This window comes from Garra rufa, chromosome 18 (genome assembly GCF_049309525.1).
Source record: "Garra rufa chromosome 18, GarRuf1.0, whole genome shotgun sequence".
Lineage (NCBI taxonomy): Eukaryota > Metazoa > Chordata > Actinopteri > Cypriniformes > Cyprinidae > Garra > Garra rufa.
In genome coordinates this window covers 36,319,238-36,332,350 of record NC_133378.1, presented here as the reverse complement: position 1 = coordinate 36,332,350, position 13,113 = coordinate 36,319,238, and the positions used below count along the sequence as shown (strand labels likewise).

Genomic DNA, 13,113 nt, shown 5'->3' with positions numbered 1-13,113 from the left:
ATAGATAGATGATAGATGGATAAATTGATGGATAGACAGATAGGTAGTAGACGGATAGATGATAGACAGATAGATAGACGGATAGATGATAGACGAATAGATAGATGATAGATGGATAAATTGATGGATAGACAGACAGATAGGTAGTAGATGGATAAATGGGTAGATACATAGATGATAAATAGATAGACGGATAGATGATAGATGGATAGATTGATACAGATGATAGATAGATAGGTAAAAATGGTATAGTAGTAATGGTAGTAATGGTATAGTAATAGTAGACGGATAAATGGATAGATACATAGATAGATGGATAGATAGATAGATAGATAGATAGATAGATAGATAGATAGATAGATAGATAGATAGATAGATAGATAGATAGATAGATAACTGTAACTACACTCAGAAGCGATATTGTTTGAATCACTTTTAGAACAATGTTTTCCAGCTGATGAATTGACATGAATCCATCCATGACCATTTATAGCAAACAACAGAACTGTGCATGTGCTTAAACCAAACAGAAAGTTATGGTGTTGTGTATGCTATTGTAGTTAACAATCGTTCTTGGTGTGAACAGGCCTTAATCTCTTTGATCACAAATCTGACGTCCCTCTCTCGTTGAGCAGGTCACTCTTTGAGAGGAAGCACTGGACTACAGGCATGTGACAGCCGCTGAGGTGGAGGTGGCTGGGTAAAAGATGACTTTACTGGCGGGTGATGGTTCGGATTATGACTACAGCGCTTTGAGTTGCACCTCAGACACCTCTCTAAATGCACCACCCATCCATGAGCAAGAGGCCCTCAAGGGTGTGTACTACAAACGGGCACAAAGACTGCCTCCAACCGACCCCAACTTCACCGATGCGCTCCATACGGACGACAACGGCAACCTGCCGTCCTGCGGCCAGCGGCTGCACGTCATCATCAACGTGGGTGGCCTGCGTTACCAGCTTCCCTGGACCACACTGGAGGACTTCCCCCTCTCACGTCTGGGCCAGCTGCGTCTGTGCAGCAGCTTCGACGAGATCATGCGGGTGTGCGATGACTACGATGTGGTGCACAATGAGTTCTTCTTCGACCGCAGTCCCTGCGCCTTCCGGACCATCCTAACCTTCCTGCGCGCGGGGAAGCTGCGCTCTCTGCGGGAGATGTGCGCCCTGTCCTTCCAAGAAGAGCTGCTCTATTGGGGCGTCCCGGAGGAGAGCTTGGAGTGGTGCTGCCGGCGACGCCTCATACAGCGCGTGGAGGAGTGCGATGAGTTGGAGCGGGTAGCGGAGGAGGACGAGGACGACGAGGATGACAGCGAAAGCGGTTTGGCCAGGGAGTCTCGTCTCAGCCGCTGGATGGGAAAACTAAGAGACATGGTGGAGAAGCCTCACTCTGGTCTGCCTGGAAAGATCTTTGCCTGTCTGTCGGTGCTGTTCGTCACAATAACAGCCATCAATCTGTCCATAAGCACCATGCCTGCCATGAGAGAGGAGGAGGAGACTGTGAGTATCAATTCGTCCAACAAGCTGCTACTGTTTAAAAGTTTGGAGCCTCTTTAAAAAGAAATTAAAGGATGATTTACTCATCCCCATGTCATCCGAGATGTTTATGTCTTGCTTTGTTCAGTTGAAAAGAAATTAAGGTTTTTAAGGAAAACATTCCAGGATTTTTCTCCATATAGTGGCCTTCAGTGGGGATCAATGAGTTGAAAGTCCAAATTGCAGTTTCAGTGGAGCTTCGAAGAGCTCTGCGCTATCCCAGCCGAGGAATAAGAGTCTTATCTAGCGAAGCGATCAGTCATTTTCAAAAAATAATTTAAATTTCTATACTTTTTAACCACAAATGCTTATCTCACACTAGCACTGTAATGTTCATGCATGATTTGACGCATTACATACACACGCGATTAGTTTTTTTCTGTGTACTTCAGTTCAAAAAGTTGGAGTAGGGCAGAAAACTCCATCTCATTTTCTCCTCCAACTTTAAAATTGTCTAACATCATTGTTTTACCTTTTTTTTTTTTGTAAAGTGCGTTTGACTGTCTTTGCACGTTCGCTTTGTAAACACTGGGTCGGTACTTCCGCCTGACTATATAATGCGTGAGGTCTAGCTAGTTCAAGACAAGCATTTGTTGCTAAAAGTATATACATTTTTATTGTTTCACTAAATAAGACCCTTATTCCTCGGCTGGGATCATGTAGAGCCCTTTGAAGCTGCATTGAAACTGCAATTCGGACCTTTAACCCGTTGATCCCCATTGAAGTCCGCTATATGGAGAAAAATCCTGGAATGTTTTCCTCAAAAATCTGTATTTCTTTTCGACTTCAGAAAGAAAGACATGAACATCTTGGATGACAAGTGAGTGAGTAAATTATTATTTTGGAAGTGAAGTAATTCTTTAAACTTTAATTAGGCAAGGATGCATTAAAGGGGTCATCGGATGCAAAACTAACTTTTACATGTTGTTTGAACATTAGTGTGTGTTGGTAGTTTGTACACAACCACCCTAAAATGATAAAAATCCACCCAGTGATATTTTTTAATCTTTAAAAGTAATATTCCCTTTTTAAAATCAGGTCATTCTCAGCTTCTTGTGGGTGTGACGACACACAACAGAGGCCACTCCCACGGCAGTTGATTGACATGAGCGCCTTACCTTAGACCCGCCCTCACCGAGCTGAAACAGTCCGACTCCGATCGCCATTGTGTGACTCAGGTGCAGGGGAAGACAAGAATGTCTCAGATTGAGCGATTGAGGTGTTCTGTTGTTAGACATATAATAATGAACATATTCATTACTCCCGACAACTGAGCTGAAGATGCAGAGGTTTAACGTTTTTAAACGTTTTTAAAATGCAAGCGCCGATTCCCATCTACCTATGCATCTATGTTTGTGCAAATTGTTCGTGATGCAGCTTCACCCACAGCAGAAGTGAGTATAAGGGTTGTTTATGCATCTTTGCAAATGGCTTTTCTTAAAAATGTGCTTGTTGGCAAGTTTTGCCGCTAAATGCAGTTAAACGCTGCTGAACGCTGCTAAATGCTGCTGAAGTAAGCCAGCAGATTTTTCTCATTTGCATTCAAAGGGCCATACAATAATATGAGTTGATGTTTTGCAGAGCTGATTTTGAAGGTAAAAGGTTTTTTTTACACTACTATTGACATCCGATGACCCCTTTAAATTGGTCAAAAGTGACAGTAAAGACATTTATAGTTTAATAAAAGATTCTTTTTAATTAAATGCAGTTTAATGCAGTCAACTTTCTGTTCATTAAATGATCCTAAAATGTGTATGGTTTCCACAAAAATATTAACTTTTTTCAACATTGATAATAATAATCATGTCTCTTGAACAGCAAATCAGCTGTTGTATTAGAATGATTTCTGAAGGATCATGTGACACCGAAGACTGGAGTAATGATGCTTAAAATTCTGGTTTGAATCACAAGAATAAATTAAAGCTGCAAGCAGCGATGAACGGGCCCTCGCACCCGGGCTCACCGCCGACCGGTGGCTTTAGGAAAACAGCAAACGGTGGGCATTATGCTTTTAAAACAGTTAATGTAGGAAAAATAGATCAAAGTCACTTAAATGTGCCAAACCTCCTGCTGCCAGCTGGTGGCGCTATGCCTGTAACTGATTATTGACATGTAGATGTGTTCAGGCCAGCACTTTCATCAAACATATGAAGTCTGGTGCAGATTGACCTTGGTATGTTTAAGTTAGTGCAAGATATGATATATCCTGCTGTCAATAGGTGGCGCTATGATGATATCTGAATATTGGCCTTAAGATGTCTTCAGGCCAGGACTCTTATCAAACATGTGAAGTTTGAGGCAGATTGGACATTTTATGGCTGAGTTATAACAACTTCTATGTCCATGACCAAACATCAAACTTTGTCAGGTCACCACGGACATGCCCTTCAACGAAAACTCAAGATCTTCGCAATTTAACATCACTTAAGCCTTTTTATTAGACTGACCGATTTTAGTGTTGATCTGTATAAATCTCTTGGAGGAGTTTGTTGTAGAGTACAGCATGACACTTCCTGTTGCCAGCAGGTGGCGCTATGACTATAACTGAATATGGGAATGTAGATGTCTTCAGGTCAGGAGTGTTATCACACATGTGAAGTTTGGGACAGATCGGACATTGTATGCCTGAGTTATAGAAACTTCCTTTTTCATGGCGAAACATCGAAATTTGCGAGACTGCTATGGACACGCCCTCCAATGAAAACTCTAGATCTTTGCAATTTAACGTCACAAAGTGCTTTAGATTACACTCAGCAAATTTGGCGTTAATCCGGATAAATCTCTAGGAGGAGTTCGTTCAAGTACGAGGCCTGAAAATGGCAAAAATGACAAAATTTGCTGAGAAAATTAAAAATAACCGACTTCCTGTTGGGTGTCAAATTTTGCTCCAAGAGGCTTTTTTGTAGGTATTGGACCCTATTTTAAATAGTCACCATGTTTTATGGTCTACAAGCATCTTTAAATATTATTTTAATAGTCTATAAGCATCTGTGAAATAATTATAAACAAATATATTGAAAATAAATACATATTAACTTAGTTGACTTTTTGGCCTTTTTGTATTTGTTTCTCATTCTAATTAAGTGAACTGAGCAGTATAGTGTCATACTTATAAGATACTTTGTTCTATCAGTGAGAGTGTATATATGTATTTAAATCACATAATTTTTCCTTAAAAGATAAAAAAAAATATTTTAATGCTCTTTAAGCACCTATACAAAATAATTATGTAAAATTACACTGACAGTACAGTACATATCAACTGATTCTATGGATTATTGTCATTCTTATACACTGACAATGAGCTAAATAGCATTAGAGGTCAAACGATTCCTTATCTTATGAGGACCTCTAGTGTTCATCCCTGGTATTAGAGCTTTAATCTGACGAATTTATTTGACACTTTTAATGTTTTTGGGGCCTCTGAGCATGATAACATTTTGAAACTACGCGTATTTCCTAAGAATTTCTTGTTCTTTATATGTAAAAAGTTTTGATGAGTAAGAATAATGCAATTTAAAGATATATGAAAATAACTCTTCATCTTTTTTATTGTTACATTCATAAATCACCACATCAACACCGTTCAAGATATCCCAAAGCCGTTCACAATATAGGGAACATTTTCCCTATATTCTGATGATGATGATAAGAACATGTAATTCATGATGATAACAAAATGTTATTATTGCTTGCTTTACGTCCACCACTTCTGCTTAAATGTCATCGTTACCTATCTGTTCCATTTGTGTGTGGATATTGCTTTGCAGGTGACTCCTGTTATAAGACATCACTCTTAAGCGCTACATAACTAAGAATCAATTAGGAAAACGGTGCCCAGTTGGCACATGCATTCACAGTAACCCTCTGCCAGTTTGGATTTAAAGTTTACAGAAATGAAAGGGTTACATTTTTAAATCAACACACAGACAAATACACACTAAATATACAACTTTACCATCCAGTTTCATTTGTTAACATTGTTAACATGAACAATAATAAATAGCATTTATTAATGTTAATTAATATTAACCTAAAAAAGTACTCATATATTGTTTAAAGGTAAATTAGTATCTTTTAACATAGTGTATGTACTGTGAATTAACATGAACATGAACACAGTTCATGTGGGTATACAACAATAAACAATAAAGTGCTCAATAAACGCTTCATTCTTTCAAAATATCTTTAAAAATCAAGTTGGGTATTGTAATGGGGCGATATATAAATATAACTCATCTTAAAATGGTACAATTTTCAGATGTTTTGAACAGATAACAGCAAAGTTTGTTTTGTTGTCAAAGTTTGTCTTGAAATTGTTAGTTGTCTTGAAATTGTTTTTTTTTTTTATTGAATCAAAAATTTTAATTATGAAAATAAATGTCTATCAATGAAGATAAATCGCTCATGCTAAAAAGTTGTATTTTTCTTAATCTTTTGCTATGTGACTGAATAGGACAAGTTCATGGTACAGTTCAGTAAAAAATAAATAAAAAACAACAACTGCAATATACAAAGAATGAAAGAGTTCGTGACCCTTTATATTTTCATAAGTTCAGACTTATTTATGCAGATTAAACTACAGCAATGTGCAATGTGCAAATTGCATCTTCCTCAAAGATGGTCTTAAGCAAAACAGCATGTTCCACTGGTCTCTCTCCCTTTCACCCCTCCCCCCTTCAGTCACTCTTAGTGTCAACACAGACTGTCAGCCCAGTGACAACAGTTTACTGATTTCTTTTTTTAATTTTCTTTAATTCATAGAAGCTTGAATAACTATGATATTACCAGCACTTGCTCATAATGATTAGATCTCTGTGTGAAAAAAGTTTTAAAGAGTTTGGATGCTGCACTTTAAAGATATAAAAGATTAGGGTTATGTTTTTTAAAAAATCACCACGTCAACACCGTTCAAGATATCCCAAATCCGCTCGCAATTTAACATCTTCAGAATCTTCTCTTCATGTTAAAAAAGTTTGGTGTGAATACCTTGTTATTCTTAGAAGGAGTGTGAATTTGTTTACAGCCTGATTTTTCCAAAAATCCACATTCAAATCAAAATAGCCGGCTTCCTGTTGGTCTTAGCTAATGAGTTTGATTTAGAAAGTTGTCCAGATTGATGAGAACAATATATGTACAGAGTTTGGTGACTGTAGGAAAAACTAACCCCCCAACTTTTGTCAAAAGATGGCGCTATAGAGTGCCTGCTCCACGCCCATTTATGACCTTTTGCCAGTGTCTAACTATCATTAATATTGATGTGTGTGTTGAGTTTCATGAAATTCTAAACATGTTATCTGCTTCGAAAAGACAGGAATCTAATTTTAAAGTTTAACACGTTGCCATGGCAACAGCATTTGATTTATCATCGTACCCTTTACATATTCTTATCGGCCGTGTTTTGACATTATTTTGATGAAGTTTGAAGAAAATCAAGTAAAATTAAGAGGCTGATTTCAACGCATTTTGAAAATGACACGCTTCCTGCTACCAGTTGGTGGCGCTATAACTTTGACTCATAATAGTCACATTTATGGAATCGGCATCATACAACGAACAAACTGGTGAAGTTTCATCAGAATCAGGCAATGTGTGCAACAGTTATTAGACACTTCCTGTTTCTCATTTCTCGCCATAACTTTGTCGCCTTGCCACGGCCAAACCGTTCGAGATATCAAAAATCCCCTCGCAATTTAGCGTCCCCAATGTCTTGAGATCATGCTGACCGAGTTTGGTGACAATCGTATGGAAATCCTGGGAGGAGTACGTTAAATTCCAGAGCATGCGCTTTTTAAACAGCCCTAAATATCTCACTTCCTGTTGCGTTAAGAAAATGACATAGAGTACAAAAGTTGTTCAGCTCAATGAGTTCTATATGTGTACCGAGTTTCATATGTGTACGTTCAAGTATGTGTGCTATATGGCCCTAAAAATTCCAGGGGGCGCTGTAGAGTCCCCTTGCCACGCCCCGGTACCAGCCTCTGTGACGTCCTGATGGCCGCAGATTCCGACATGTGTGCAAATTTTCAAGAGTTTTTGAGCATGTTAAGACCCCCTTAAGTGCCCGGAAGGTTAACAAAAAATAAAAAAAAAATTAAAGCTGCGAGCAGCGATGAACGGGCCCTCGCACCTGGGCTCACCGCCGACCGGTGGCTTCAGGAAATCAGCAAACGGTGGGCAGTATGCTTTTAATACAGTAAATATAGAAAAAAGTCATTAGTCATTTAAATGTGCCAAACTTGCCGCTGCCAGATGGTGGCGCTATGCTTGTAACTAATTATTGGCATGTAGATGTGTTCAGGCCAGCACTATTATCAAACATATGAAGTTTGGTGCAGATTGACCTTGGTATGTTTGAGTTAGTGAAAGATATGATATATCCTGCTGCTAACAAGTAAGAACAAGATTCATGATAACAAAATGTTATTATTGCTTGCTTTACGTCCACCACTTCTGCTGAAATGTCATCGTTACCTATCTGTACAATTTTTGTGTGGATATTGCTTTGCTGGTGACTCCTGTTATAAGACATCACTCTTAAGCGCTACATTACTAAGAATCAATAATGAAGACGGTGCCCACTTGGCACATGCATTCAAAGTAACCCTCTGCTAGTTTGGATTTAAAGTTTACAGAATTGAAAGGGTTAGACTTTAAAATCAACACACAGACACATACACACAAAATATAAAATGTTGCCATTCAGTTTTATTTGTTAGCATTAACTATATTAGTTAACATGACCAATAAATAAATAGCATTTATTAATGTTAATTAATATTAAGCTAAAAAAAAGTATTCATATATAGTTTATGTACTGTGAATTAGCATGAACATGAACACAGTTCATGTGGGTGTACAGCAATACACAATAAAGTGCTCTATAAACTCTTCATTCTTTCAAAATATCTTTAAAAATCAAGTTGAGTATTTTAACGGGGTGATATATATATTTATAACTGATCTTAAAATTATGGTTTTCAGATGTTTTGAAGAGATAACAGTAAAGTTTGTTTTGTTGTCAAAGTTTGTCTTAATTTTTTATTATTATGATTTTATATTCAATAAATAACACTATGTAAATATTGTCTATCAATGAAGATAAATTGATCATGCTAAAAAGTTGTATTTTTTAAAATCTTTTGCTATGTGACTGAATAGGACAAGTTCATGGTACAGTTAAGTAAAAAATAAATAAAAAACAACAACTGCAAAAAATGAACAATGAAAGACTTAGTGACCCTTTATATTTTCTCAAAATATCAGACTCTCAAAGATCAGACATATTTATGTAATTACACTACATACAGTATGTGCATTTTGTTCAAAGATGGTCTGTAGGATGGCTCTCTACTCTGTCACCCTCTCTGCCTCTCACCCCTCCCCCCTGCAATAATGAGCTTCTCTGTGCCTGACTGAACGCACACACATACTGTAGAGACATTCACCAGAGTGACAGCAGGTTTCTGAGTTCTTTTTTAAATTTTCTTTAATTCATAGAAGCTTGTATACATTTTTTATTTCCAGCACTTGCTCAGAATGATTAGATCTCTGTGTGAAAAAAGTTTTAAAGAGTTTGGATGCTGCACTTTAAAGATATAAAAATATTTTTTACTATATCTTTAAAAAATCACCACGTCCACACCGTTCAAGATATCCAAAATCCGGTCGCAATTTAACATCTTCAGAATATTCTCTTCATGTTAAAAAAGTTTGGTGTGAACAGCTGGTTGTTCTTAGAAGTAGTGTGCATTTGTTTACAGCCTGATTTTTCCAAAAATCCACATTCAAATCAAAATAGCCGGCTTCCTGTTGGTCTCAGCTAATGAGTTTGATTTAGAAAGTTGTCCAAATTGATGAGATTAATATATGTACAGAGTTTAGTGACTGTAGGAAAAACTAACCCCCCAACTTTTGTCAAAAGATGGCGCTATAGAGTGCCTGCTCCACGCCCATTTATGACCTTTTGCCAGTGTCTAACTATCATAAATATTGATGTGTGTGTTGAGTTTCATGAAATTCTAAGCATGTTATCTGCCTCGAAAAGACAGGAATCTAATTTTAAAGTTTGACATGTTGCCATGGCAACAGCATTCGATTTATCATCGACCCCTTTACATATTCTTATCGGCCGTGTTTTGACATGATTTTGATGAAGTTTAAAGAAAATCGAGTAAAATTAAGAGGCTGATATCAAAGCATTTTGAAAATGACACACTTCCTGCTGCCAGTTGGTGGCGCTATAACTTTGACTCATAATAGTCACATTTATGGAATCGGCATCATACAACGAACAATCTGGTGAAGTTTCATCAGAATCAGGCAATGTGGTCAACAGTTATTAGACACTTCCTGTTTCTCATTTCTCGCCATAACTTTGTCGCCTTGCCACGGCCAAACCGTTCGAGATATCAAAAATCTCCTCGCAATTTAGCGTCCCCAATGTCTTGAGATCATGCTGACCGAGTTTGGTGACAATCCCATGGAATTCCTGGGAGGAGTACGTTAAATTCCAGAGCATGCGCTTTTTAAACAGCCCTAAATATCTCACTTCCTGTCAGGTGGAGCCTATGACATAGAGTACAAAAGTTGTTTGGCTCAGTGAGATCTATATGTGTACCGAGTTTCATATCAATACATGCAAGTATGTGTGCGCAGTACATCAAGTTTTCAAACTGTGTTCCAGGGGGCGCTGTAGAGGCCCTGAACCACGCCCGGGTCCCAGCCTCTGTGGCGTCCTGATGGCCGCAGATTCCGACGTATGTGCAAATTTTCAAGAGTTTTTGAGTATGTTAAGGCCCCCAAAAGTGCCCGGAAGGTTGAAAAAAAGAAAAAAAAAAAAAAAAAAAAAAAAAAAAAAAATAATAACCCTTAGAAGAACAATAGGGCCTTCGCCCTTTTGGGCTCGGGCCCTAAAAAATAAGAATCCTTAGGAAAACAAGAGGGCCTTCGCCCATTCTGGGCTCGGGCCCTAATTACATTTTTAAATATATTGAAATAAAAAACCAGCTATTTTAAATTGTAATAATATTTCACAATATTGCTGTTTTAGTGTAATTTTGATTAAATAAATTCAGCCTTGGTGAGCAAAAAAGCAAAATGTTATCTACTGTAAACTTGTAAATAAGATTTGTATAAAATGTATCCAAAAAAAAAAAACATGCCAGGGATGTATCGATATTAAATGTATATTCTGGCCTCTATAGATAATGTGGTTTTATTTATTTATTTATTTTTTGGGCTGGTAACTGATAAAGACTAATATTTGAACTCTTTACCATTTTATCTAAATAAATAAAACGCTAAAAGTTAAACATTTTAAATGCTGTAAGTGAATTTTGGCATCACAACATTATGTACCTTATGAAAACAAAGGTTATTCATTTTGAGATTTGCTACAGATTACATTTATTTCCTTATTAATTTTTATGAATTTCAATTGAGCAAATCTAAATGTAAAAACAGGAAAAATAAGCCTTACGCAAATAAAAAACCCAATAAAAACTGACTGATCTTTTAAAAAATCTGTAATACTGGCCAATTTGGTCATAGATACACCATGCATCCCTATAAAAAAAATTGTAGTTTATCACATAAAACAATAAATATTATATGTGACAGGACCACAAAACCAGTCATAAGGGTCAATTGTTTGAAACTAGATTTTTTAAGATTTATACATAGGATAGGACAGTATTTGACCGAGATATAACTCTGGAATCTGAGGTACACTTGCATGATATCCACTATATAGCAAATCTGCTACATTGCTTAAATTATCACAAAATGTAAACTATATTATCATCCAGCTCTAATCTGCTAAATACTACTCTAAGCCATGAAGAAATTAAAAGATTATAATATACTCACCACCGTGTTATCCAAGATATGTCTTTCTTTCTTAATGCACAGCCAGTGCAAGATGAGCATTTATGGTTAAAAAGTATATGAATTTAATTTTTTTTTTTGGAAAATGACCAATCGTTTCGCTAGATAAGACCCTTATTCTTCAACTGGGATTGCGTAGAGCCCTTTGAAGCTGCATTTAAACTGCAATTTGGACCTTCATCACGTTGATCCCTATTGAAGTCCACTATATGGAGGAAAATCCTGAAATGTTTTCCTCAAAAACCTTCATTTCTTTTCGACTGAAGAAAAAGATATGAACATCTTGGATGACATAGGGGTGAGTAAATGACTAATTAGTGAACTAATCCTTCAAGATATTATAAACATTAACATCTTGAATCTCTGTAAAGCTGAATAGAAAGTGCTATGAAAAGCACTATGCAAATAAAGAACTAAAGAACACTTCAGGTGTGCTCCTGAGGATCTAGCTTCCTGCAGACTGTAGTTGAAACTTCAACACACACGAACTAGCTAATCAAGGTCTGTGAATTCACTTGAAAATTACATCCAGGTGTCTCACAGCTCATCTCTGCTGGAAGAGAGATCTCAGGAGCACATCTAGTGCACTTAATTCACTTCATCAAGCTCTAAGACCCCTGTTCGCAATCGTTCTGCTCAACCAGAGAGAATCTGCTCCAGCTGACGGCTTTGCTACAGGAGAGGAGAGGTCATCTTTTTCCAGAAATAATTTGTGGCAATTAGACTGACTCGCACATTAAACCAGCTCCTTCACTAATTGAATTAAGACACCCATTGTCTGGACTCACATCAGTCACTGGAATAATTGAAATGGCCACCCCAGGTACAGAGAAAAAACAGAGCATAGAAAATTCAATTAAGCGTTAAACCAACATAGCACCGGCCAGACAGAAGCTCCTTCCATTTTCATGAATTATGTCCTTTGTGTTTGTCACACAGGCTATTTATGCGAAAATAGACAACGTAGGATTGTTTTACCTCACAAATTTAATTATTTAAAGTATTTACTGAGAAATCCAAATAATGTTGCTTAACCTATTAGCATTTAGATAAGGTTATCTCCAGAGGGTTTATCAGTTTTGGTGGTTTGTATGTCTGGCACATGGTTTATTTTTAAGGATCCAGGGTGCAAAGATGCAGAAACGTCGTTCTAACGTTATCGTTTTTAGCACTGAAGCATCAAGCGTGCAAACAGTGTTTATAAAATAGGGTTTCAAGGGTTTTCACATTGAGCTGAATTAATTTTCTGTACCACAATCAACACTTTTTTCTTTGCTGCTGTTAGTCTTCAAGGTGCAATCCTAAAATTTAATGAGAATTAAAAAAAGACACAGGAAGAAGCGAGGTGAGATGAGGTGAAATAATAAAATGCAGCAAAGTTCTGAAAACAAATCAAGGAAGGATGTGTTTTCATGAGTCCCTGGCTTCCTCTAGTGGAGTGCTAGCAGTATTGCAACTGAGAACAAGACAGGCTTGTGACCAGAGGATGATTTACTCCTAATTTAATCTATTTCTTCTAATCCTTATTCCATTCCAATGTATTTAAAAAAAAATGTTTTTTTGCTACTTTATATTATAAGTTGTTTGTCCATACAATGAATGTTGTCCAAATGTTTCAAGCTCTAAGAAAGAGGACGCTAATCAAGATATAGTGTTATTCACAACAACCTAATTGTACAGCAAAAATACT

At 37.0% G+C, this 13,113-nt stretch overlaps 1 protein-coding gene across 1 annotated transcript in view; it reads left to right on the top strand.

Moving 5' to 3' along the window:
• The first annotated feature begins 690 nt into the window (after window positions 1-690).
• The window catches only part of kcng1 (potassium voltage-gated channel, subfamily G, member 1), a 13,292-nt gene continuing 869 nt past the window's right edge, over window positions 691-13,113 (top strand). The window contains exon 1 of the mRNA XM_073822751.1: window positions 691-1,539. Coding sequence (XP_073678852.1) covers window positions 708-1,539 — 832 coding nt within the window. The 5' untranslated portion in view covers window positions 691-707. The remainder of the gene's footprint in view (window positions 1,540-13,113) is intronic.